This window comes from Cololabis saira, chromosome 22 (assembly GCF_033807715.1).
Source record: "Cololabis saira isolate AMF1-May2022 chromosome 22, fColSai1.1, whole genome shotgun sequence".
In the NCBI taxonomy this organism is placed as follows: Eukaryota; Metazoa; Chordata; class Actinopteri; order Beloniformes; family Belonidae; genus Cololabis; species Cololabis saira.
Window position 1 is genome coordinate 36,451,267 of NC_084608.1, and position 27,430 is coordinate 36,478,696.

Here is a 27,430-nt window from a genome sequence, read left to right on the forward strand (position 1 = left end):
TTCTCGTAATATTATGACTTTATTCTGGTAATACATTTTTCGGACCTGGGGGACCTGGGAGGACCTGGAGGACCTGGGGGACCTGGGGGACCTGGGGGACCTGGGAGACCTGGGGACCTGGGAGGAGCTGGGAGGTCCTGGGAGGACCTGGGAGACCTGGGAGGACCTGGGGGACCTGGGAGGACCTGGGAGGACCTGGGAGGACCTGGGAGACCTGGAGGTCCTGTGAGGACCTGGGAGGACCTGGAGGACCTGGAGGACCTGGGAGGACCTGGGAGGACCTGGGAGGACCTGGGAGGACCTGGGGGACCTGGGAGGACCTGGGGGACCTGGGAGGACCTGGGGGACCTGGGAGGACCTGGGAGGACCAGGGAGGACCTGGAGGACCTGGAGGACCTGGGAGGACCTGGGAGGACCTGGGAGGACCTGGAGGACCTGGGAGGACCTGGGAGGTCCTGGGAGGATCTGGGAGGACCTGGGAGGACCTGGGGGACCTGGAGGACCTGGGGGACCTGGGAGGACCTGGGAGGACCAGGGAGGACCTGGAGGACCTGGAGGACCTGGGAGGACCTGGGAGGACCTGGGAGGACCTGGGGGACCTGGGAGGTCCTTGGAGGACCTGGAGGACCTGGGGGACCTGGGAGGACCTGGAGGACCTGGGAGGACCTGGGAGGACCTGGAGGACCTGGAGGACCTGGGAGGTCCTTGGAGGACCTGGAGGACCTGGGGGGACCTGGAGGACCTGGGAGGACCTGGGAGGTCCTGGGGGACCTGGGAGGACCTGGGAGGACCTGGGGGACCTGGAGGACCTGGAGGACCTGGGAGGTCCTGGGGGGACCTGGGAGGACCTGTGAGGACCTGGGGGACCTGTGAGGACCTGGGGGACCTGGGAGGACCTGGGGGACCTGGGAGGACCTGGGAGGACCTGGGAGGACCTGGGAGGACCAGGGAGGACCTGGGAGGACCTGGGAGGACCTGGGAGGACATGGGAGGACCTGGGAGGTCCTGGGAGGACCTGGGAGACCTGGGAGGACCTGGGAGGACCCGGGAGGACCTGGGAGGACCTGAGGGACCTGGGAGGACCTGGGAGGTCCTGGGAGGTCCTGGGAGGACCTGGGGGACCTGGGAGGACCTGGGGGACCTGGGAGGACCTGGAGGACCTGGAGGACCTGGGAGGACCTGGGAGGACCAGGGAGGACCTGGAGGACCTGGGAGGACCTGGGAGGACCTGGGAGGACCAGGGGGACCTGGGAGGACCTGGGGGACCTGGGAGGTCCTGGGAGGACCTGGGAGACCTGGGAGGTCCTGGGAGGACCTGTGAGGACCTGGGAGACCTGGAGGACCTGGAGGACCTGGGAGGACCTGGGAGGACCAGGGAGGACCTGGAGGACCTGGGAGGACCTGGGAGGTCCTGGGAGACCTGGGAGGACCTGGGAGGACCTGGGAGGACCTGGGAGACCTGGGAGGACCTGGGAGGACCTGGGAGACCTGGGGGACCTGGGAGACCTGGAGGACCTGGGGGACCTGGGGGACCTGGGAGGACCTGGGAGGACCTGGGGGACCTGGGAGGACCTGGGAGGACCTGGGAGGACCTGGAGGACCTGGGAGGACCTGGAGGACCTGGAGGACCTGGGAGGACCTGGGAGGACCTGGGAGGACCTGGGAGGACCTGGGGGGACCTACAGGTTTCTCCAGTCTACATTCAGTTGTTCATTACTCTAAAATATATGTTTTCTTTTCCAGACAACTTCTACAAGGTGGAGGGATCCAAGGACGCCTTGATCTGTGGGAACAGCAGCGACGCAGGGTGAGTGAGTCAAACTCCGTCGTTGGAATGTTTGATATTTTACCGTTCACGATAAACCGTCAAAAAAATCCCCACGGTAAGAATTTGTATCTCACGGTAAAAATGATAAATTCCTGTTGATGACGTTTTTGTGTAAATCTGATTTATGGATGGAAGGAAGGAAGGAAGGAAGGAAGGAAGGAAGGAAGGAAGGAAGGAAGGAAGGAAGGAAGGAAGAAGGAAGGAAGGAAGGAAGGAAGGAAGGAAGGAAGGAAATGAGCGAGAAAGAAAGAAAGAAAGAAAGAAAGAAAGAAGGAAAGAAAGAAAGAAAGAAAGAAAGAAAAAGAAAGAAAGAAAGAAAGAAAAATTCCCGTCGACGACATTTTTGTATTGGTGTTTTTTAATCGTTATCAGGATAAATGCCAGAAATTATCGTGATACATTTTTTAGTCCATACCGCCCATCCCTAGTCCGTCGTTGGTCCACAAACATGTTGGTCCACCTCTGTCGTTGGATGAAGTGTGTGTAGTGGTTGTGTAGAGGTTGTGTAGTGGTTGTGTAGAGGTTGTGTAGTGGTTGTGTAGTGGTTGTGTTTAAGGTTGTGTAGTGGTTGTGTTTAAGGTTGTGTAGTGGTTGTGTTTAAGGTTGTGTAGAGGTTGTGTTTAAGGTTGTGTAGTGGTTGTGTTTAAGGTTGTGTAGTGGTTGTGTTTAAGGTTGTGTAGTGGTTGTGTTAAGGTTGTGTTTAAGGTTGTGTAGTGGTTGTGTAGTGGTTGTGTTTAAGGTTGTGTAGTGGTTGTGTTTAAGGTTGTGTAGTGGTTTTGTAGTGGTTGTGTTTAAGGTTGTGTAGTGGTTGTGTAGTGATTGTGTAGTGGTTGTGTTTAAGGTTGTGTAGTGGTTGTGTTTAAGGTTGTGTAGTGGTTGTGTAGTGGTTGTGTTTAAGGTTGTGTAGTGTTGTGTTTAAGGTTGTGTAGAGGTTGTGTAGAGGTTGTGTTTAAGGTTGTGTAGTGGTTGTGTTTAAGGTTGTGTAGTGGTTGTGTTTAAGGTTGTGTAGTGGTTGTGTTTAAGGTTGTGTAGTGGTTGTGTTTAAGGTTGTGTAGTGGTTTTGTAGTGGTTGTGTTTAAGGTTGTGTAGTGGTTGTGTAGTGATTGTGTAGTGGTTGTGTAGTGGTTGTGTAGTGGTTGTGTTTAAGGTTGTGTAGTGGTTGTGTAGTGGTTGTGTAGTGGTTGTGTTTAAGGTTGTGTAGTGGTTGTGTAGTGGTTGTGTTTAAGGTTGTGTAGTGGTTGTGTTTAAGGTTGTGTAGTGGTTGTGTAGTGGTTGTGTAGAGGTTGTGTAGTGGTTGTGTTAAGGTTGTGTAGTGGTTGTGTAGTGGTTGTGTAGTGGTTGTGTAGTGGTTGTGTAGTGGTTGTATAGTGGTTGTGTTTAAGGTTGTGTAGTGGTTGTGTAGTGGTTGTGTAGTGGTTGTGTTTAAGGTTGTGTAGTGGTTGTGTAGTGGTTGTGTAGTGGTTGTGTAGTGGTTGTGTAGTGGTTGTGTTTAAGGTTGTGTAGTGGTTGTGTAGTGGTTGTGTAGTGGTTGTGTTTAAGGTTGTGTAGTGGTTGTGTAGTGGTTGTGTTTAAGGTTGTGTAGTGGTTGTGTAGTGGTTGTGTTTAAGGTTGTGTAGTGGTTGTGTTTAAGGTTGTGTAGTGGTTGTGTAGTGGTTGTGTAGAGGTTGTGTAATGGTTGTGTAGTGGTTGTGTTTAAGGTTGTGTAGTGGTTGTGTTTAAGGTTGTGTAGTGGTTGTGTAGTGGTTGTGTAGTGGTTGTGTTTAAGGTTGTGTAGTGGTTGTGTAGTGGTTGTGTAGTGGTTGTGTAGTGGTTGTGTTTAAGGTTGTGTAGTGGTTGTGTTTAAGGTTGTGTAGTGGTTGTGTAGTGGTTGTGTAGTGGTTGTGTAGTGGTTGTGTAGTGGTTGTGTAGTGGTTGTGTTTAAGGTTGTGTAGTGGTTGTGTTTAAGGTTGTGTAGTGATTGTGTAGTGGTTGTGTAGTGGTTGTGTTTAAGGTTGTGTAGTGGTTGTGTTTAAGGTTGTGTAGTGGTTGTGTAGTGGTTGTGTAGTGGTTGTGTTTAAGGTTGTGTAGTGGTTGTGTTTAAGGTTGTGTAGTGGTTGTGTAGTGGTTGTGTTTAGAGTTGTGTAGTGGTTGTGTTTAGGGTTGTGTAGTGGTTTGAGGTGTTTATGGTTAATTTGAACGATGTCTCTACGATAAAGTTCGGCGGAGCAATAAGCGTCCGAATTTTCACCTTTTTTTTTTGCTTTTTGACATCTAGCGTTGCCACGGTAACAGTTTTGACTGAGAACAGTAATGCCCATCGAGGCACGATGGAGACGCATCCAACGATGTATGCCATGCTTGGCTGCAACGTTGTGGTTCGGGCCGTATTAACGGACGAAAAAGCGTGCGGAATAATAAGAAGAAAAGGGAAACCTTTTCTGTATACTAATATATCTCCTTCATTTTCTTGTTTTCCCCATTTTTTTGGGTGTGTTTTATTTTTTGGAGATTTTTTTCTTCCATATCAGAGCGGGGTCATGCTGTACACCCGATTTCTGCGATTTTAGCTTTCTAGCAAAATGCTAACAACATTGCTCTTTGGGCCGTTTTGGACATTGACCATAATAATAATAATAACTAAAGTCGTGGGTGCGTGTCGCTGCCAGGTCCTGCAGGGTTCTGTGTTTGCAGCAGATGTTTCCTGTTGCTCGGTTAGGTGGGTGTTTGTGATCCAGCTGAGACTTGGTGAGTCAGCGGTTTAGATCAGCTGAGAAAACGGCCGCAGGGCTGCGGTGACGGCGGTGCTGATCCGAGTTGTTTACTCCCGGTGCGGGTTTGAGTCGGACGCCTTGGGCGGCAGGTCGAGTTAAACCCGCGCTGACACCAACGCTGACACCAACGCTGACTCCAACGCTGATACAAACCTGCCGCCTCGGCAGGAGGAAGGTGGCGCCGGTGCTCCGCCGGTCCGGTGAGTCCGGTGAGTCCGGTGATAGTCCATGGGCCAGAACCCAAAATTTCATTTGTCAGTACCACTCAGAACGCAGCTCCCGAGGCTCCGGCCTGCAAACATGCACAAAAGAGAAAAAAGGGGGGCCGGCACAAGAAACTACAGGAACGATGGACGAAAATGATAGCTATGAGATATTTATAATAAATAAAAATGGTAATGGAGAAGAGAGGAAGGGAAGAGGAGAGGAGAAGAAGGGTGAGAGGCACCGCCCAGCGGATCATGTCGGTGCCCCCCTGCAGCATAGGCCTATAGCAGCATATCTACCGCCAAGCTATATTTGAGACTAACTATTATAGTCTTGTTCTATAGCTGCAAATATGACTACTGACTCTAACACACTAGAGTTTACACTACCTAGAGATTTACCAACACCAGCTAGAGGTTTACTAAACACTAACTATAGGCTTTACTAAACAGAAAGGTTTTAAGTTTAGTTTTAAAGGTGGAGGTGGTGTCAGCCTCCTTAACCCAGATTGGAAGTTGGTTCCAAAGTAATGGTGCCTGATAGCAGAATGCCCAACCTCCAAATCTACATTTACATACTCTAGGAACTACGAGTAAACCTGCACTCTGAGAACAGAGAGCTCTGACAGGAACATAAGGCACTATGAAATCTTGTAAATACTGCGGAGCTGAGCCGTTTTGGGCTTTATACGCAAGTAATACAATTTTAAATTGTTTCACTATATTGTCTTTGGTATCATTTTAAAGGGCACCTTTTAAGCAATCAATCAAGCTAAGATGTGAATCTTTCTGACCAACATAGAGGTCAAAGTAGCTCTTTAAACTATAAACAATACACATTTTTACACCAGTTTCGCCTAAATGATATATTATCTTTTAGCCCTGTGTCATCTAGGAACAACAGAGACATAAAATACAAAAACTGGAATACTCACAGGACCATAAGGATTCAGGAAATGTATAATATACCCATAATATATTGTTGTTACCGGTCATTGTGAGCCTTAAACTAGAAGAGCATCATTAGGCTCCTATGAAACTATAGAGTCCGGTGAGTCCGCCGGTCCGGTGAGTCCGGTGAGTCCGGTGAGTCCATTTTCCGGTTCAGAAAGTGTTCTTCCAGCTAACAGAGTTTGGTTCCGACCTGGAGGTCGGTTGTTTCCTCCAGCCATCACCTCGGCTCTGCAGCAGCGTTGCTGCTGACGTTGAGCTGAGATTCAGGGCGACAGCCGCCGCCGCTAACGAGAGATGCTAACGAGAGATGCTAACGAGCAGCTCTCGGCCTCAGAGGTCAGAGGTCAGAGGTCACCGGGGAGAAGCTGTTTCTGCCCCGGAGGAAGTGATACGAGGAGATGCTCGTCCTGTCAGATTATTATTTTTACCTTTTCAGACGTAATTAAATCAGTTCCAGTCACAGATTTACTGAAGCCGGCGTTTGAAAACAAATCAACAGAAATACATTTGAAGACGTTTCCAAAACCCTCAAAGACAGTAATTCCCAGGTTTAACTGATTTCAGCTGGTTTTTCCTCCTGAAGCCCAGGCGAGGAGGCGGTGGTGGGGGAGGTTTTAAAAAGGTTGATGGCAGGATGTGAATGTGTGAAACTGGAGGTCCAGGTTTGTTTAGAGTGTTTACTTGATAAACTGCACCAGAACCTGAATATTACTTTACATAATAAAGGTCAAGCATCATCGCCTCCATTACACAGATCCCTGGGGGGCGGGGGGGCAGGTCTGGGCTGGGAGGTCACATGGTGCGTCACATGCTGCGTCACATGGTGGGTCACATGGTTAGTCACATGGTTAGTCACATGGTTAGTCACATGGTTAGTCACATGCGTCCGGGGGAGGCGACGGCCTCGGGGGGGGACTTAGAGGCAGCTGTTTTCTTCAGGTCCATGTGACCAGACCAGAGATGTAACATTGCTGGAACATTTCAGGAAAATTGGCGTAACATTGATGTAACATTGATGTAACATTGCTGAAACATTTCAGAAACATTGCTGGAACATTGGCGTAACATTGCTGGAACATTTCAGGAAAATTGGCGTAACATTGCTGGAACATTGATGTAACATTGATGTAACATTGCTGAAACATTTCAGAAACATTGCTGGAACATTGGCGTAACATTGCTGGAACATTTCAGGAAAATTGGCGTAACATTGCTGGAACATTGGTGTAACATTGCTTGAACATTGGCGTAATATTGCTGGAACATTGCTGGAACATTGGCGTAACATTGATGTAACTTTTCAGGAACATTGCTGGAACATTGGTGTAACATTGCTGGTACATTGATGGGACATTTCAAAAACATTGCTGGAAATTTCAGGAAAATTGGCGTAACATTGCTGGAACATTTGTGTAACATTGGCGTAACATTTCAGGAAAATTGGTGTAACATTGGTGTAACATTTCAGGAAAATTGGTGTAACATTGGTGTAACATTGGTGTAACATTTCAGAAACATTGCTGGAACATTGCTGGAACATTGGCGTAACATTGATGTAACATTTCAGAAACATTGCTGGAACATTGGCATAACATTGCTGGAACATTGGCGTAACATTGCTTGAACATTGGCGTAACATTGGTGTAACATTTCAGGAAAATTGGTGTAACATTGGTGTAACATTGATGTAACATTTCAGAAACATTGCTGAAACATTGCTGGAACATTGGCGTAACATTGATGTAACATTTCAGAAACATTGCTGGAACATTGATGGGACATTTCAAAAACATTGCTGGAAATTTCAGGAAAATTGGCGTAACATTGCTGTAACATTGGTGTAACATTGGTGTAACATTTCAGGAAAATTGGTGTAACATTGGTGTAACATTGGTGTAACATTTCAGAAACATTGCTGGAACATTGCTGGAACATTGGCGTAACATCGATGTAACATTTCAGGAAAATTGGTGTAACATTGGTGTAACATTGATGTAACATTTCAGAAACATTGCTGAAACATTGCTGGAACATTGGCGTAACATTGCTGGAACATTGCTGGAACATTGCTGGAACATTGCTGGAACATTGATGGGACATTTCAAAAACATTGCTGGAAATTTCAGGAAAATTGGCGTAACATTGCTGGAACATAGATGTAACATTGGGGTAACATTGATGCAACATTGGTGTAATATTGATGTGACATTTCAGAAACATTGCTGGAACATTGGTGTAACATTGCTGGAACATTGGTGTAACATTGCTGGAACATTGGTGTAACATTGCTGGAACATTGGTGTAACATTGCTGGAACATTGGCGTAACATTGACGTAACATTGCTGAACATTTCAGGAACAGCAGAATCAGCAGAAGACTGATTTGGAAGAGTTTCCAGAAGAAACATCTCCCGTCTGTAAAGAACGTGGAAACGTGACTGAGGTTCACTAACTGAGTCGGTGTTGACTGAACTTTATAAATATTTCTTCTGCATTTTTCCTTGAGACCCCTCAACTAGAGTCTTTGGTTTGTGCCTCTGGTACCCGACGTCTGCAGTTCTATACCAAACCTGGAATGTATCATCCTGGAACCAGCGTTTATTCCTCCGTGAAGCGACAAGCAGCTAGCGGAGGAGCTAGCGGAGGAGCTAGAGGAGGAGCTAGCGGAGGAGCTAGCGGAGGAGCTAGCGGAGGAGCTATAATCCTGGTTGACCTGCTTCTCCTGCAGGACTCTGCTGTCACCAGAGACGTATAGACCTGAGGCCGGGGGGAGGGGGAGGGGTTCCAGGAACCCGCTGATATCCATCACTCCATTATCCCGTCGTCATGACGACGCGTTCATGAAATTAGCTTAGCGCTGTCGTCGCGCTGGAGCAGCGGTGGTTTGAAACACATGATGTTATGATGTTAGCAGCTGATCAATAACTCAATAACTCATCTGTGGTGTCTGTAACACTTCCTGTGTGTGTGTGTGTGTGTGTGTGTGTGTGTGTGTGTGTGTGTGTGTGTGTGTGTGTGTGTGTGTGTGTGTGTGTGTAATACATGCATTTAAATGACTTATTTTTAATTTCTCAGTCTGATAAATGCTGTTTTCCTCAGTAATAACTCATAACTACATATAAAATATAGTTTTTAACATTTATTACTGTGGAAGAAGTTGGATCCACGTCCACAGCAGAGTCCAACATGTGGACCAACATGTGGTCCTGGACCTCATGTGGTCCAGGACCTCATGTTGGACTCTGCTGTGGTCCTGCAGCTCCAGAAGAACAAGAACCAGGCTGGTGTTTGTGGTTATCAGCTGCTGCTGCTGCTGCTGCTACATTCCCTCCTCAGGACCTTTAGCCTTGAGCTGTGGACAGACGGCTAACGGTTCTGGTTCTGTTTTTAATCCAGCACTGATTAGCTAGCTGCTGGTTTCTGTTGGGGTCAGTTCTGGACCTGAGGAAGTGTAAACATACGGGGGGAAGTGGTTCCCCTCCAGACTGCAGGTTTAAGCTTGGATTAAGGTTTTGCGCTAAACCAACGCAGAGCCTACGCCGTTGCCGTGACACCGTTGCCGTGACACCGTTGCCGTGACGCCGTTGCCATGTTGCCGTAACGCCGTTGCCGTGACGCCGTTGCCGTGACGCCGTTGCCATGTTGCCGTAACGCCGTTGCCGTGACGCCGTTGTCGCGACGCCGTTGCAGCGACGCCGTTGCAGCGACGCCGTTGCAGCGACGCCGTTGCCGCGACGCCGTTGTCGCGACGCCGTTGTCGCGACGCCGTTGTCGCGACGCCGTTGTCGCGACGCCGTTGCCGCGACGCCGTTGCCGCGACGCCGTTGCCGCGATGCCGTTGCCACGACGCCGTTGCCGTGACGCCATTGCCGTGACGCCATTACCGTGACGCTGTTGCCGTGACGCCGTTGCCGCGACGCCGTTGCCGCGACGCCGTTGCCGCGACGCCGTTGCCGCGACGCCGTTACCGTGACGCCGTTGCCGTGACGCCGTTGCAGCGACGCTGTTGCAGTGACGCTGTTGCCGTGACGCTGTTGCAGCGACGCTGTTGTCGCGACGCCCTTGCCGCAACGCCGTTGTCGCGACAACGGCGTCGCAACGCCGTTGCCGTGACGCTGTTGCAGCGACGCCATCGTGAACCCTCCGGACTTCTAACAATATATCAAATATGGTAGATATCGTGTATCGTGTATATTTAATAGTATTAAATCGTGAGTTACCCGTATCGTCCCAGCCCTACTGGACAAGGTGCATGCTGGGACGGAGTAACGTTGTTGAACATTTCAGGAACATTGTTGGAACATTTCTGAACATGAGACGTGGACAGAGAGCATGCTGGGACGTGGACAGGAACAGGTGCATGCTGGGACATGGACAGGAACAGGTGCATGCTGGGACATGGACAGGAACAGGTGCAGTCTGGGACGTGGACAGAGAGCATGCTGGGACGTGGACGTGTCCCTCAAGTGGCCAGCGGGGCGAACACAGACGACTTGTGACACCTGAAGACGGCGGGACAAACATCGAGAAGACACTCGACCTTCTCTCTCGCCCACGAATACTCGAACCGACAACCAGCTGACGGACGGACCAGACACACGCACTGCATTCTGGGTAATCCTGGAAGGCTGCGAGGCGTCTGACCAGCGGGTGATCTGGTCCAGTTCAAACCTGAACCTGGACTGTTTTCACGTCCCTCCGTTGTTTTGAGGCTGCCATGTTGTCACCTTAAATCCCCTTTTCTGGATTCACCTGCGCAAAGGTCAAAGGTCAATGAGCTTAACAATCCATGTTTGCTCCAGTAATTGAATAATCAAAACAACAAGGGTGCCCATATTTATGGACCTGCCTACTTATGTTTGAGTAAACTTTATGGGTGGATGAGTTGGTGAGTGGATGGAAATCAGAATCAGAATCAGAATCATCTTTATTGGCCAGGTTCGAACATCGTCCAACAAGGAATTTGACTCCGGTAGTTTCGCTCTCTATGGTAAAGGTAACAATAAACAAATAAACAATAGACAAATGTGGAATTTCCATGTACAGTATAAACATTTTAAAGGTGCAGCAGTTTGAGGTAGTGAGAATAAGTATGACCTATTTACAATTTTAACAGTCAAAATTATGCAAAAAATACAAGAAAAAAAAAATATACAAAGGAAATAAAAAAGTGAGAGGTGCAGCAGAGTGAGGCAGACATGATTATTAAAGAGGGTGCTGGATGATTTATTTATTTTTGCACGTGTTTGGTTACTCTGAGACTGTTATTTGTGGGAGTTCATCAGAGCAACCGCTTGCGGGAAGAAACTGTCTTTGTGTCTGGAGGTTTTGGCGCACAAAGCTCTGTAGCGCCGTCCAGAGGGGAGGAGTTGGAACAGACAGTGTCCCGGGTGTGAGGGGTCTGGTCCTGGTCCTGGTCCTGGTCCTGGTCCTGGTACTGGTCCTGGTCCCGGGTGTGAGGGGTCTGCAGAGATTCAACCTGCCCGTTTCCTGGTCCTGGACCGGTACAGGTCGTCGATAGATGGGAGGTTAGTCCCAACTATCCTCTCTGCAGTCCTGATTGTCCGTTGCAGTCTGTGCCGGTCCAGTTTGGTGGCTGATCCAAACCAGACAGTGATGGAGGAGCATAGGGCTGTGCGATTAATCGATTTTAAATCTAAATCGGATTTATTAATCAAAATCGATGTTAAAAAAGGAAAATCGGAAAATCGAATTTCCTTTTTTGCAGCTGCATTACAGACAGAGCTCGTCTAGTCATCTTTGTTTGGTCAAGAAAATTGTAAATGTTGTCACTTTACTAAACTCAAGGAGGATTTACAGTATCTTTCAATTGCACTTCATTCCCAATAGGGACATTTGTTTGCTATTTTTCTTTAAAAATAAAGATAAAATATTTGAAACAATTTATTCCATTGTCTTTTGTAGTTTTACCAAAAAAATCGAAATCAAAATCGAAAATCGGGTTTTCAGAGAAAAAAATCAGGATTTTATTTTTGTCCAAAATCGCCCAGCCCTAGAGGAGCAGAGAACAGACTGGATGATGGCAGAGTAAAATGTGATCAGCAGCTGCTGTGGCAGGTTGAACTTCCTGAGCTGCCGCAGGAAGTACAACCTTTGCTGCGCTTCTTCCTGACGGAACTGATGTGGGTGGACCACTTCAGGTCCCGGGAGATGGTGGACCCCAGGAACCTGAAGGTGGTCTGTGGAGGAGACGGTGCTGTTGAGGATGGTGAGGGGGAGGAGTGGCGGTGGGTTTTTCCTGAAGTCCACCGTCATCTCCACAGTCTTGAGCGGGTTCAGCTGCAGGTGGTTCCGACTGCACCAGTGGACCAGCTGGTCCACCTCCCGTCTGTACGCGGACTCGTCACCTCCCGGATCAGGCCGATGACGGTGGTGTCGTCCGCGTACTTCAGGAGCTTCACAGACGAGTCCCCTGAGGTGAAATATGGATGGAGGGATGTACTAATAAACCTGAAACCAGGACTAGTGGATCTGAAGTAGACATTTGTATTTCTTTAGTTTTTGCTGATGTGTCCACTTGTGTCCTCTGCATCCACCCCCCCCCCCCCAGTCCAGTTGAAAGGGACTAATCGATTGTATTGAACCGGTCTGGGGGCGGTTGACCTCTGACTAGCTTTAGCAAGTTGTTTATCGTCTTTGTTTGTTTGTATTTCCCGTATCCCGTATCTCGAATGTTGTGTCACTGCCCCGTCACTCGTCCGCAGATCATGTGACCTTGGGGTTCCAGTCCTGGTTCCAGTCCTGGGTTCCAATGACCCCAGCTTCAGAAGGGGAACATTGGTGTAAAATTGGTGTAACATTGCTGAACATTTCTGGAAAATTGGCGTAACATTGGAGTAACATTGCTGAACATTTCTGGAAAATTGGCGTAACATTGGAGTAACATTGCTGAACATTTCTGGAAAATTGGCGTAACATTGGAGTAACATTGCTGAACATTTCTGGAAAATTTGCGTAACATTGACCTAACATTGCCGAACATTTCTGGAACATTGCTGAACATGAGACATGGACAGAGAGCATGCTGGGACAGAGACATGAACAGAGAGCCTGCTGGGACGTAAACAGGGTGCATGCTGGGACGTATCCCGTATCTCGGTGCCGAGCCAAATGTGAATGTTGTGTCACTGCCCCGTCACTCGTCCTCAGATCATGTGACCTTGGGGTTCCAGTCCTGGTGTCTGGGGTGTGAAGGACTCTGACGTCTGGACTTGGACTGGTGGGTGAAAGCTGAGCCGGGGCAATCAGAGGTGGGAAGGATTATCAAATCAATGTGGACTTACGAGTTCCAGACAGTCTGGACACCAGACGGCCGTCCTTAGATGTTCTAATGATGTCAGAGGAGACTCTGGTATTAACGGGACTAACGTGGTGATCAAAGCGCTCGGGCCGCGGCCGGCGCCGTGACGGCTCGGTGGTTCCGCTGCTATTTCAGGAGCCGCCGCGTCACGGGTGACTAGTCCATGAAGTGTGAAGGTTTTGGACGGCAGCTGGAGGTCTGGAGGGTTCTAGTGGCCCCCACACGTCTTTGGGGGATCTTGAGGGGGAATAGGTGATATTTTACCGTTCACAATAAACCGTCAAAAAAATTCCCCACGGTAAGAATTTGTATCTCACGGTAAAAATGATAAATTCCTGGAAAAAAAAGAAGGAAGGAAGGAAGGAAGGAAGGAAGGAAGGAAGGAAGGAAGGAAGGAGGAAGGAAGGAAGGAAGGAAGGAAGGAAGGAAGGAAGGAAGGAAGGAAGGAAGGAAGGAAGGAAGGAAGGAAGGAAGGAAGGAATGAGGAAGGAAGGAAGGAAGGAATGAAGGAAGGAAGGAAGGAAGGAAGGAATGAGGAAGGAAGGAAGGAAGGAATGAAGGAAGGAAGGAAGGAATGAAGGAAGGAAGGAAGGAAGGATGAAGGAAGGAAGGAAGGAAGGAAGGAATGAGGAAGGAAGGAATGAGGAAGGAAGGAAGGAAGGAATGAGGAAGGAAGGAAGGAAGGAATGAGGAAGGAAGGAAGGAAGGAAGGAAGGAAGGAAGGAAGGAAGGAGGAAGGAAGGAAGGAAGGAAATGAGGAAGGAAGGAAGGAAGGAAGGAGGAAGGAAGGAAGGAAGGAAGGAAGGAAGGAAGGAAGGAAGTAATGAGGAAGGAAGGAAGGAATGAGGAAGGAAGGAAGGAAGGAAGGAAGGAAGGAAGGAAGGAAGGAAGGAAGGAAGGAATGAGGAAGGAAGAAAGGAAGGAAATGAGGAAGGAATGAAGGAAGGAAGGAAATGAGGAAGGAATGAAGGAAGGAATGAATGAGGAAGGAAGGAAGGAAGGAAGGAAGAAAGGAAGGAAATGAGGAAGGAAGGAAGGAAGGAATGAATGAGGAAGGAAGGAAGGAAGGAAATGAGGAAGGAAGGAAGGAAGGAAGGAAGGAAGGAAGGAAGGAAGGAAGGAAGGAAGGAAGGAAGGAAGGAAGGAAGGAAGGAAGGAAGGAAGGAAATGAGGAAGGAAGGAAGGAATGAAGGAAGGAATGAATGAGGAAGGAAGGAAGGAAGGAAGGAATGAGGAACGAAGGAAGGAAAGAATGAGGAAGGAAGGAAGGAAGGAAGGAAGGAAGGAAGGAAGGAAGGAAGGAAGGAAGGAAGGAAGGAAGGAATGAGGAAGGAAGGAAGGAAAGAATGAGGAAGGAAGGAAGGAAGGAAGGAAGGAAGGAAGGAAGGAAGGAAGGAAGGAAGGAAGGAAGGAAGGAAGGAAGGAAGGAAGGAGCGAGAATGAGCGAGAAAGAAAGAAAGAAAGAAAGAAAGAAAGAAAGAAAGAAAGAAAGAAAGAAAGAAAGAAAGAAAGAAAGAAAGAAAGAAAGAAAAATTCCCGTTGATGTCACTTTTTGTATTAGTATTTTTTTTATCTTTATCGGGATAAATACCAGAAATTATCGTGATACATTTTTTAGTCCATACCGGCCAGCCCTGATCTTGAGGGGGAAGTTGGGATATCTGAAGTGAGTGGATCCTCTGGTTCCTCTACAGACCACTAGGGTCCTGGTTCCTCCTTGCTCTAATCAGAGGGTTTTATACACCAGGCTCTTCAGTGTGTGTGTGTATTTATATATATATATATATATTTATATATATATATATATATATATATATATATATATATATATATATATATATATATATATATATATATATACATGTGTGTGTGTGTGTGTGTGTGTGTGTGACTGAGGTGTGAGTGTGTGTCTGGAGTGGCCTCCCTCCATTAACATTGACAGAGGTGTGTGTGAGAGATAACTGCTGGCCCTCACACCCCGACACACACACACACACACACACACACACACACACACACACTCTCTCACACACACACACACACACACACACACACACACACACACACACACACACACACACACACACACACACACACACACACACACACACACACACTCTCTCTTTTCTGGGCCGTCACACACACCTCACCATCTCTCCTGTCACTGCTCCATGTTGACTCAGTTCAAGTGTGTGTTGAGTGTGTGTGTGTGTGTGTGTGTGTGTGTGTGTGTGTGTGTGTGTGTGTGTGTGTGTGTGTGTGTGTGTGTGTGTGTGTGTGTGTGTGTGTGTGTGTGTGGGGGGTGTTGAAGTGGGGGGGTGATGACATCATCGAGCTGTCGATTCGTCACTCGGTGGAAATAGAAACATGATCCTGAAGTCTTTCTGTAATCGCTGAGTCTGCGTTGGTTTGTTACCGTCATGTTGGAGTCACAGGACAGAACTGGACCAGAACTGACCAGAACTGGACCAGAACTGGACCAGAACTGACCAGAACTGGACCAGAACTGGACCAGAACTGGACCAGAACTCGACCAGAACTGGACCAGAACTGGACCAGAACTGGACCAGAACTGCACCAGAACTGGACCAGAACTGGACTAGAACTGGACCAGAACTAAACTAGAACTGGACTAGAACTGGACCAGAACTGGACTAGAACTGGACCAGAACTGGACCAGAACTGGACCAGAACTGGACCAGAACCGGACCAGAACTGGACCAGAACTGGACCAGAACTGGACCAGAACTGGACTAGAACTGGACTAGAACTGGACCAGAACTGGACCAGAACTGACCAGAACTGGACTAGAACTGGACCAGAACTGGACTAGAACTGGACCAGAACTGGACTAGAACTGGACTAGAACTGGACCAGAACTGGACTAGAACTGGACCAGAACTGGACTAGAACTGGACTAGAACTGGACCAGAACTGGACCAGACCTGGGCCAAAACTGGACCAGAACTGGACCAGAACTGGACCAGAACTGGACCAGAACTGGACCAGAACTGGACCAGAACTGGACTAGAACTGGACCAGAACTAAACTAGAACTGGACTAGAACTGGACCAGAACTGGACTAGAACTGGACCAGAACTGGACCAGAACTGGACCAGAACTGGACCAGAACCGGACCAGAACTGGACCAGAACTGGACCAGAACTGGACCAGAACTGGACTAGAACTGGACTAGAACTGGACCAGAACTGGACCAGAACTGACCAGAACTGGACTAGAACTGGACCAGAACTGGACTAGAACTGGACCAGAACTGGACTAGAACTGGACTAGAACTGGACCAGAACTGGACTAGAACTGGACCAGAACTGGACTAGAACTGGACTAGAACTGGACCAGAACTGGACCAGACCTGGGCCAAAACTGGACCAGAACTGGACCAGAACTGGACCAGAACTGGACCAGAACTGGACCAGAACTGGACCAGAACTGGACCAGGACTGGACTAGAACTGGACCAGAACTGGACCAGAACTGGACCAGAACTGGACTAGAACTGACCATAACTGGACCTTCCTCGGGACCAGGGTCGTGTTGGACCACTAGTTCCCTGTTCTTCTTTTTACGGTGGCCGAGACCCGCCATTCCTGAAAATAAAACTAACGCTGCAAACAGAAACAAACGCCGCTGCAAATGAAATAAACGCTTAGCAAATAAAATAAACGCTGCAAACAAAAAGAAACGCTGCTGCAAATAAAAGAAACGCTGAAAATATAAAGAAACCCCGCTGCAAACAAAATAAACGCTGCAAACAAAAAGAAACGCTGCTGCAAATAAAAGAAACACTGAAAATATAAAGAAACCCAGCTGCAAACAAAATAAACGCTGCAAACAAAAAGAAACGCTGCTGCAAATAAAAGAAACACTGAAAATATAAAGAAACCCCGCTGCAAACAAAATAAACGCTGCAAACAAAAAGAAACGCTGCTGCAAATAAAAGAAACGCTGAAAATATAAAGAAACCCAGCTGCAAACAAAATAAACGCTGCAAACAAAAAGAAACGCTGCTGCAAATAAAAGAAACACTGAAAATATAAAGAAACCACGCTGAAAATAAAATAAACGCCGCTGCAAATAAAATAAACGCTTAGCAAATAAAAGAAACGCTGCAAACAAAAAGAAACGCCGCTGCAAATAAAACAAATGCTGAAAATAGAAAGAAACCCCCCTGCAAACAAAAAAGAAACGCCACTGCAAATAAAAGAAACGCTGAAAATACAAGGAAACCCCGCTGCAAATAAAATAAACGCTGAAAATATAAAGAAACCCAGCTGCAAATAAAATAAACCCCGCTGCAAATAAAATAAAAAAACGACGCAAATAAAAAAGCCACAACGGAAGTGAATTACAGATGACTATTTTTGCTGATGCACCGGTGTTTTTTACGTGAGAGGAGAAGAAGAAGATTACACGTAGCGACGTTGAACACTAACCTTTTCACTTATTCTCTCGTTCATTGTTCTTCTTCTCCTCTCACGTAAAAAAAACATTGGTGCATCAGCAAAAATAGTCCCCGGTAATTCACTTTTTTATTTGCGTCGTTTTTTGTTTATTTGCAGCAGCGTTTATTTTATTTGCAGCAATGGCGGGTTTATTTCATTTGCAGCGGGGTTTCTTTATGTTTGCAGCGTTTCTTTTATTTGCAGCAGGGTTTCTTTTATTTGCAGCAGGATTTCTTTATCTTTGCAGCATTTCTTTTATTTGCAGCAGGGTTTATTTATCTTTGCAGCATTTCTTTTATTTGCAGCAGGGCTTATTTTATTTGCAGCGTTTATTTTATTTGCAGCGGGGTTTCTTTTATTTTCAGCAATGGCGGGTTTATTTCATTTGCAGCGGGGTTTCTTTATATTTGCAGCGTTTCTTTTATTTACAGCGGCGTTTCTTTTATTTGCAGCATGATTTATTTTATTTGCAGCGTTTATTTTATTTGCAGCGACATTTCTTTTATTTGCAGCGGGGTTTCTTTTATTTGCAGCGGGGTTTCTTTATATTTTCAGCATTTCTTTTATTTGCAGCGGGGTTTATTTTATTTGCAGCGTTTCTTTTATTTGCAGCGGGGTTTCTTTATATTTGCAGTGTTTCTTTTATTTGCAGCGGCCTTTCTCTTATTTGCAGCGGGGTTTCTTTTATTTGCAGCGGGGTTTCTTTATATTTGCAGCATTTCTTTAATTTGCAGCACCGTTTCTTTATATTTGCAGCGTTTCTTTAATTTGCAGCGGCGTTTGTTTCTGTTTGCAGCGTTACTTTTATTTTCAGCAATGGCAGGTCTCGCCCACCGTATCTTCTCCTTCTTATGCCGCACACTTTTTTCGTCCGTTAATACGGCCCGAACCGCAGCGTGCACCCAAGCATGTCAGACACCGTTGGATGCGTCTCCATCGTGCCTCGATGGGCATTACTTTTCTCAGTCACAATGTTACCGTGGCAACGCTAGATGCCAAAAAGCAAACTTTATCGTAGAGACATCGTTCAAATTTACAAACACTCGGCCCGATTGGCACCAAAGTATCGTACAACCTCTGTTCTCTACTGGTCTCTGCTGGTTTGATCTGGTCTCTGCTGGTTCCTGCTGGTCCCTGCTGGTCCCTGCTGGTCTCTGCTGGTCTGATCTGGTCCGTACTGGTCCCTGCTGGTCTGATCTGGTCCCTGCTGGTACCAGCTGGTTCCTGCTGGTTCCTGCAGCTCTCATCTGGTCTGTACTGGTCTCTGAAGTCCAGTTTTATGTTCCAGGAAGTGTCCAGACGGGTTCGAGTGCCTAAAGACCGGCAGGAATCCCAACTACGGCTACACGAGCTTCGACACCTTCGGATGGGCCTTCCTGTCTCTGTTCAGACTGATGACGCAGGACTACTGGGAGAACCTTTATCATCAGGTACACACCTCCGTCTGTCATCCCTCTATCTCTCTATCATCCCTCTATACCTCCATCTATCATCCCTCCATCTCTCTATCATCCCTCTATCCCTCTATCATCCCTCTATCATCCCTCTATCATCTACACCACCTACATCAGACTGATGACGCAGGACTACTGGGAGAACCTGTATCATCAGGTAAATACCTCCGTCTGTCATCCCTCTATCATCCCTCCATCCCTCTATCATCTACACCTCCATCATCCCTCAATCTATCTGGACTACTGGGAGAACCTTTATCATCATGTATCTATACCTCTGTCATCCCTCTATACCTCCGTCTGTCATCCCTCCATCTCTCTATCATCCCTCTATCATCCCTCCATCATCATCCCTCCATCCCTCTATACCTCCCTCTATCATCTACACCTCTATCATCCCTCAATCTATCTGGACTACTGGGAGAACCTGTATCATCAGGTAAATAACTCCGTCTATCATCCCTCTATTCCTCTCTACCTCCGTCTGTCATCCCTCTATCCCTCTATCATCTACACCTCCATCATCTCTCTTTCTATCTGGACTACTGGGAGAACCTGTATCATCAGGTATCTATACCTCCATTATCATCCCTCCATCCATCCATCCATCCATCTGTAGGTGTAACGTGAAACCGTTCTCACCCCCAGACGCTGCGGTCGGCAGGAAAGACCTACATGGTGTTCTTCGTGGTCGTGATCTTCCTTCCATCTATATATCCATCCATCCATCCATCCATCTGTAGATGTAACGGTAAACCGTTCTCACCCCCAGACGCTGCGGTCGGCAGGAAAGACCTACATGGTGTTCTTCGTGGTCGTGATCTTCCTGGGCTCCTTCTACCTGGTGAACCTGATCCTGGCCGTGGTGGCCATGGCCTACGAGGAGCAGAACCAGGCCACCATTGCCGAGGCCGGCCAGAAGGAGCGCGAGTTCCAGCAGGCCGTGGAGCGGCTGAAACGGGAGCAGCAGGTACCGGAACAGTTTTGGTCCCAAAACAGACCCCTGGGGGACACCACGAGAAACGCCAAGATGTTTTGATGTATACAGCCACATTTTAACATATTGTTGCCTTCCTGTTAAATAGCTTCTTAACCACTCCCTTGTAACCGCCCTAATCTTTCACACGTTCACCAGTGTTGAGGAATAATATAAAGTCCAGTTCAGAAGTCCGCTGTGGTGTAGAGAGTTTTAGTCTGTGGTGTAGTGAGTTTTAGTCTGTGGTGTAGAGAGTTTTAGTCTGTGGTGTAGAGAGTTTTAGTCTGTGGTGTAGAGTTTTAGTCCACTGTGGTGTAGAGAGTTTTAGTCTGTGGTGTAGAGAGTTTTAGTCCGCTGTGGTGTAGAGAGTTTTAGTCTGTGGTGTAGAGAGTTTTAGTCTGTGGTGTAGAGAGTTTTAGTCTGTGGTGTAGAGAGTTTTAGTCCGTGGTGTAGAGAGTTTTAGTCTGTGGTGTAGAGAGTTTTAGTCTGTGGTGTAGAGAGTTTTATTCCGCTGTGGTGTAGAGAGTCTTTGTCCGCTGTGGTGTAGAGAGTTTTAGTCTGCTGTGGTGTAGAGAGTCTTTGTCCGCTGTGGTGTAGAGAGTCTTTGTCCGCTGTGGTGTAGAGAGTTTTAGTCTGTGGTGTAGTGAGTTTTAGTCTGCTGTGGTGTAGATAGTCTTTGTCCGCTGTGGTGTAGAGAGTCTTTGTCCGCTGTGGTGTAGAGAGTCTTTGTCCGCTGTGGTGTAGAGAGTCTTTGTCCGCTGTGGTGTAGAGAGTTTTAGTCTGTGGTGTAGAGAGTTTTAGTCTGTGGTGTAGAGAGTTTTAGTCTGTGGTGTAGAGAGTTTTAGTCTGTGGTGTAGAGAGTTTTAGTCCGCTGTGGTGTAGAGAGTTTTAGTCTGTGGTGTAGAGAGTTTTAGTCTGTGGTGTAAAGAGTTTTAGTCTGTGGTGTAGAGAGTTTTATTCCGCTGTGGTGTAGAGAGTTTTAGTCTGTGGTGTAGAGAGTTTTAGTCTGTGGTGTAGAGAGTTTTAGTCCTCTGTGGTGTAGAGAGTTTTAGTCTGTGGTGTAGAGATTTTTAGTCTGTGGTGTAGAGAGTTTTAGTCTGTGGTGTAGAGAGTTTTAGTCTGTGGTGTAGAGAGTTTTAGTCTGTGGTGTAGAGAGTTTTAGTCTGTGGTGTAGAGAGTTTTAGTCCGTGGTGTAGAGAGTTTTAGTCTGTGGTGTAGAGAGTTTTAGTCTGTGGTGTAGAGAGTTTTAGTCTGTGGTGTAGAGAGTTTTAGTCTGTGGTGTAGAGAGTTTTAGTCTGTGGTGTAGAGAGTTTTAGTCTGTGGTGTAGAGAGTTTTAGTCCACTGTGGTGTAGAGAGTTTTAGTCTGTGGTGTAGAGAGTTTTAGTCTGTGGTGTAGAGAGTTTTAGTCTGTGGTGTAGTGAGTTTTAGTCTGTGGTGTAGAGAGTTTTAGTCTGTGGTGTAGAGAGTTTTAGTCCGCTGTGGTGTAGAGAGTTTTAGTCTGTGGTGTAAAGAGTTTTAGTCTGTGGTGTAGAGAGTTTTATTCCGCTGTGGTGTAGAGAGTTTTAGTCTGTGGTGTAGAGAGTTTTAGTCTGTGGTGTAGAGAGTTTTAGTCCTCTGTGGTGTAGAGAGTTTTAGTCTGTGGTGTAGAGAGTTTTAGTCTGTGGTGTAGAGAGTTTTAGTCTGTGGTGTAGAGAGTTTTAGTCCGTGGTGTAGAGAGTTTTAGTCTGTGGTGTAGAGAGTTTTAGTCTGTGGTGTAGAGAGTTTTAGTCTGTGGTGTAGAGAGTTTTAGTCTGTGGTGTAGAGAGTTTTAGTCTGTGGTGTAGAGAGTTTTAGTCTGTGGTGTAGAGAGTTTTAGTCCGTGGTGTAGAGAGTTTTAGTCTGTGGTGTAGAGAGTTTTAGTCTGTGGTGTAGAGTTTTATTCCGCTGTGGTGTAGAGAGTTTTAGTCTGTGGTGTAGAGAGTTTTAGTCTGTGGTGTAGAGAGTTTTAGTCTGTGGTGTAGAGAGTTTTAGTCTGTGGTTTAGAGAGTTTTAGTCCTCTGTGGTGTAGAGAGTTTTAGTCCGCTGTGGTGTAGAGAGTTTTAGTCTGTGGTGTAGAGAGTTTTAGTCTGTGGTGTAGAGAGTTTTAGTCTGTGGTGTAGAGAGTTTTAGTCTGTGGTGTAGAGAGTTTTAGTCCGCTGTGGTGTAGAGAGTTTTAGTCTGTGGTGTAGAGAGTTTTAGTCTGTGGTGTAGAGAGTTTTAGTCTGTGGTGTAGAGAGTTTTAGTCTGTGGTGTAGAGAGTTTTAGTCTGTGGCGTAGAGAGTTTTAGTCTGTGGTGTAGAGAGTTTTAGTCTGTGGTGTAGAGAGTTTTAGTCTGTGGTGTAGAGAGTTTTAGTCTGTGGTGTAGAGAGTTTTAGTCTGTGGTGTAGAGAGTTTTAGTCTGTGGTGTAGTAATTTTTATTCTGTGGTGTAGAGAGTTTTAGTCTGTGGTGTAGAGAGTTTTAGTCTGTGGTGTAGAGAGTTTTAGTCCTCTGTGGTGTAGAGAGTTTTAGTCTGTGGTGTAGAGAGTTTTAGTCTGTGGTGTAGAGAGTTTTAGTCTGTGGTGTAGAGAGTTTTAGTCCGTGGTGTAGAGAGTTTTAGTCTGTGGTGTAGAGAGTTTTAGTCTGTGGTGTAGAGAGTTTTAGTCTGTGGTGTAGAGAGTTTTAGTCTGTGGTGTAGAGAGTTTTAGTCTGTGGTGTAGAGAGTTTTAGTCTGTGGTGTAGAGAGTTTTAGTCCGTGGTGTAGAGAGTTTTAGTCTGTGGTGTAGAGAGTTTTAGTCTGTGGTGTAGAGTTTTATTCCGCTGTGGTGTAGAGAGTTTTAGTCTGTGGTGTAGAGAGTTTTAGTCTGTGGTGTAGAGAGTTTTAGTCTGTGGTGTAGAGAGTTTTAGTCTGTGGTTTAGAGAGTTTTAGTCCTCTGTGGTGTAGAGAGTTTTAGTCCGCTGTGGTGTAGAGAGTTTTAGTCTGTGGTGTAGAGAGTTTTAGTCTGTGGTGTAGAGAGTTTTAGTCTGTGGTGTAGAGAGTTTTAGTCTGTGGTGTAGAGAGTTTTAGTCCGCTGTGGTGTAGAGAGTTTTAGTCTGTGGTGTAGAGAGTTTTAGTCTGTGGTGTAGAGAGTTTTAGTCTGTGGTGTAGAGAGTTTTAGTCTGTGGTGTAGAGAGTTTTAGTCTGTGGCGTAGAGAGTTTTAGTCTGTGGTGTAGAGAGTTTTAGTCTGTGGTGTAGAGAGTTTTAGTCTGTGGTGTAGAGAGTTTTAGTCTGTGGTGTAGAGAGTTTTAGTCTGTGGTGTAGAGAGTTTTAGTCTGTGGTGTAGTAATTTTTATTCTGTGGTGTAGAGAGTTTTAGTCCGCTGTGGTGTAGAGAGTTTTAGTCTGTGGTGTAGAGAGTTTTAGTTTGTGGTGTAGAGAGTTTTAGTCTGTGGTGTAGAGAGTTTTAGTCTGTGGTGTAGAGAGTTTTAGTCTGTGGTGTAGAGAGTTTTAGTCCGCTGTGGTGTAGAGAGTTTTAGTCTGTGGTGTACAGAGTTTTAGTCTGTGGTGTAGAGAGTTTTATTCCGCTGTGGTGTAGAGAGTTTTAGTCTGTGGTGTAGAGAGTTTTAGTCTGTGGTGTAGAGAGTTTTAGTCTGTGGTGTAGTGAGTTTTAGTCTGTGGTGTAGAGAGTTTTAGTCTGTGGTGTAGAGAGTTTTAGTCTGTGGTGTAGAGAGTTTTAGTCTGTGGTGTAGAGAGTTTTAGTCTGTGGTGTAGAGAGTTTTAGTCTGTGGTGTAGAGAGTTTTAGTCTGTGGTGTAGAGAGTTTTAGTCTGTGGTGTAGAGAGTTTTAGTCTGTGGTGTAGAGAGTTTTAGTCCGCTGTGGTGTAGAGAGTTTTAGTCTGTGGTGTAGAGAGTTTTAGTCCACGTTGGTTTAGAGAGTTTTAGTCTGTGGTGTAGAGAGTTTTAGTCCGCTGTGGTGTAGAGAGTTTTAATCTGTGGTGTAGAGAGTTTTAGTCTGTGGTGTAGAGAGTTTTAGTCTGTGGTGTAGAGAGTTTTAGTCTGTGGTGTAGAGAGTTTTAGTCTGTGGTGTAGAGAGTTTTAGTCTGTGGTGTAGAGAGTTTTAGTCCGCTGTGGTGTAGAGAGTTTTAGTCTGTGGTGTAGAGAGTTTTAGTCCACGTTGGTTTAGAGAGTTTTAGTCTGTGGTGTAGAGAGTTTTAGTCCGCTGTGGTGTAGAGAGTTTTAGTCTGTGGTGTAGAGAGTTTTAGTCTGTGGTGTAGAGAGTTTTAGTCCGCTGTGGTGTAGAGAGTTTTAGTCTGTGGTGTAGAGAGTTTTAGTCTGTGGTGTAGAGAGTTTTAGTCCGTGGTGTAGTGAGTTTTAGTCTGTGGTGTAGAGAGTTTTAGTCTGTGGTGTAGAGAGTTTTAGTCCGCTGTGGTGTAGAGAGTTTTAGTCCGCTGTGGTGTAGAGAGTTTTAGTCCGCTGTGGTGTAGAGAGTTTTAGTCCGCTGTGGTGTAGAGAGTTTTAGTCTGTGGTGTAGAGAATTTTAGTCTGTGGTGTAGAGAGTTTTAGTCTGTGGTGTAGAGAGTTTTAGTCCGCTGTGGTGTAGAGAGTTTTAGTCCGCTGTGGTGTAGAGAGTTTTAGTCCGCTGTGGTGTAGAGAGTTTTAGTCTGTGGTGTAGAGAGTTTTAGTCTGTGGTGTAGAGAGTTTTAGTCTGTGGTGTAGAGAGTTTTAGTCAGTGGTGTATTGAGTTTTAGTCTGTGGTGTAGAGAGTTTTAGTCTGTGGTGTAGAGAGTTTTAGTCTGTTCTGGTGTAGAGAGTTTTAGTCTGTGGTGTATTGAGTTTTAGTCGGTGGTGTAGAGAGTTTTATTCCGCTGTGGTGTAGAGAGTTTTAGTCTGTGGTGTAGAGAGTTTTAGTCCGCTGTGGTGTAGAGAGTTTTAGTCTGTGGTGTAGAGAGTTTTAGTCTGTGGTGTAGAGAGTTTTAGTCTGTGGTGTAGAGAGTTTTATTCCGCTGTGGTGTAGAGAGTTTTAGTCTGTGGTGTAGAGAGTTTTAGTCTGTGCTGTAGAGAGTTTTAGTCCGCTGTGGTGTAGAAAGTTTTAGTCTGTGGTGTAGAGAGTTTTAGTCTGTGGTGTAGAGAGTTTTAGTCTGTGGTGTAGAGAGTTTTATTCCGCTGTGGTGTAGAGAGTTTTAGTCTGTGGTGTAGAGAGTTTTAGTCTGTGGTGTAGAGAGTTTTAGTCTGTGGTGTAGAGAGTTTTATTCCGCTGTGGTGTAAAGAGTTTTAGTCTGTGGTGTAGAGAGTTTTATTCCGCTGTGGTGTAGAGAGTTTTAGTCTGTGGTGTAGAGAGTTTTAGTCTGTGGTGTAGAGAGTTTTAGTCTGTGGTGTAGTGAGTTTTAGTCTGTGGTGTAGTGAGTTTTAGTCTGTGGTGTAGAGAGTTTTAGTCTGTGGTGTAGAGAGTTTTAGTCTGTGGTGTAGAGAGTTTTAGTCTGTGGTGTAGAGAGTTTTAGTCTGTGGTGTAGAGAGTTTTAGTCTGTGGTGTAGAGAGTTTTAGTCTGTGGTGTAGAGAGTTTTAGTCCTCTGTGGTGTAGAGAGTTTTAGTCCGCTGTGGTGTAGAGAGTTTTAGTCCGCTGTGGTGTAGAGAGTTTTAGTCCGCTGTGGTGTAGAGAGTTTTAGTCTGTGGTGTAGAGAGTTTTAGTCTGTGGTGTAGAGAGTTTTAGTCTGTGGTGTAGTGAGTTTTAGTCCGCTGTGGTGTAGAGAGTTTTAGTCTGTGGTGTAGACAGTTTTAGTCCGCTGTGGTGTAGAGAGTTTTAGTCTGTGGTGTAGTGAGTTTTAGTCCGCTGTGGTGTAGAGAGTTTTAGTCTGTGGTGTATTGAGTTTTAGTCCGCTGTGGTGTAGAGAGTTTTAGTCTGTGGTGTAGTGAGTTTTAGTCCGCTGTGGTGTAGAGAGTTTTAGTCTGCTGTGGTGTAGAGAGTTTTAGTCCGCTGTGGTGTAGAGAGTTTTAGTCTGTGGTGTATTGAGTTTTAGTCTGTGGTGTAGAGAGTTTTAGTCTGTGTTGTAGAGAGTTTTAGTCTGTGGTGTAGAGAGTTTTAGTCTGTGGTGTAGAGAGTTTTAGTCTGTGGTGTAGAGAGTTTTAGTCTGTGGTGTAGAGAGTTTTATTCCGCTGTGGTGTAGAGAGTTTTAGTCTGTGGTGTAGAGAGTTTTAGTCTGTGGTGTAGAGAGTTTTAGTCCTCTGTGGTGTAGAGAGTTTTAGTCTGTGGTGTAGAGATTTTTAGTCTGTGGTGTAGAGAGTTTTAGTCTGTGGTGTAGAGAGTTTTAGTCTGTGGTGTAGAGAGTTTTAGTCTGTGGTGTAGAGAGTTTTAGTCTGTGGTGTAGAGAGTTTTAGTCCGTGGTGTAGAGAGTTTTAGTCTGTGGTGTAGAGAGTTTTAGTCTGTGGTGTAGAGAGTTTTAGTCTGTGGTGTAGAGAGTTTTAGTCTGTGGTGTAGAGAGTTTTAGTCTGTGGTGTAGAGAGTTTTAGTCTGTGGTGTAGAGAGTTTTAGTCCACTGTGGTGTAGAGAGTTTTAGTCTGTGGTGTAGAGAGTTTTAGTCTGTGGTGTAGAGAGTTTTAGTCTGTGGTGTAGTGAGTTTTAGTCTGTGGTGTAGAGAGTTTTAGTCTGTGGTGTAGAGAGTTTTAGTCCGCTGTGGTGTAGAGAGTTTTAGTCTGTGGTGTAAAGAGTTTTAGTCTGTGGTGTAGAGAGTTTTATTCCGCTGTGGTGTAGAGAGTTTTAGTCTGTGGTGTAGAGAGTTTTAGTCTGTGGTGTAGAGAGTTTTAGTCCTCTGTGGTGTAGAGAGTTTTAGTCTGTGGTGTAGAGAGTTTTAGTCTGTGGTGTAGAGAGTTTTAGTCTGTGGTGTAGAGAGTTTTAGTCCGTGGTGTAGAGAGTTTTAGTCTGTGGTGTAGAGAGTTTTAGTCTGTGGTGTAGAGAGTTTTAGTCTGTGGTGTAGAGAGTTTTAGTCTGTGGTGTAGAGAGTTTTAGTCTGTGGTGTAGAGAGTTTTAGTCTGTGGTGTAGAGAGTTTTAGTCCGTGGTGTAGAGAGTTTTAGTCTGTGGTGTAGAGAGTTTTAGTCTGTGGTGTAGAGTTTTATTCCGCTGTGGTGTAGAGAGTTTTAGTCTGTGGTGTAGAGAGTTTTAGTCTGTGGTGTAGAGAGTTTTAGTCTGTGGTGTAGAGAGTTTTAGTCTGTGGTTTAGAGAGTTTTAGTCCTCTGTGGTGTAGAGAGTTTTAGTCCGCTGTGGTGTAGAGAGTTTTAGTCTGTGGTGTAGAGAGTTTTAGTCTGTGGTGTAGAGAGTTTTAGTCTGTGGTGTAGAGAGTTTTAGTCTGTGGTGTAGAGAGTTTTAGTCCGCTGTGGTGTAGAGAGTTTTAGTCTGTGGTGTAGAGAGTTTTAGTCTGTGGTGTAGAGAGTTTTAGTCTGTGGTGTAGAGAGTTTTAGTCTGTGGTGTAGAGAGTTTTAGTCTGTGGCGTAGAGAGTTTTAGTCTGTGGT

The 27,430-nt window shown here is 46.2% G+C and overlaps 1 protein-coding gene across 1 annotated transcript in view; it reads left to right on the top strand.

Annotated features, from left to right (window-relative positions):
* Positions 1–27,430, top strand: part of LOC133422981 (sodium channel protein type 3 subunit alpha-like) — a gene marked incomplete at its 3' end in the record, with an annotated part of 137,844 nt that overhangs the window by 34,953 nt on the left and 75,461 nt on the right. Inside the window, exons 8-10 of the mRNA XM_061713053.1 lie at positions 1,744–1,807; positions 18,810–18,951; positions 19,748–19,945. Coding sequence (XP_061569037.1) covers positions 1,744–1,807; positions 18,810–18,951; positions 19,748–19,945 — 404 coding nt within the window. The remainder of the gene's footprint in view (positions 1–1,743; positions 1,808–18,809; positions 18,952–19,747; positions 19,946–27,430) is intronic.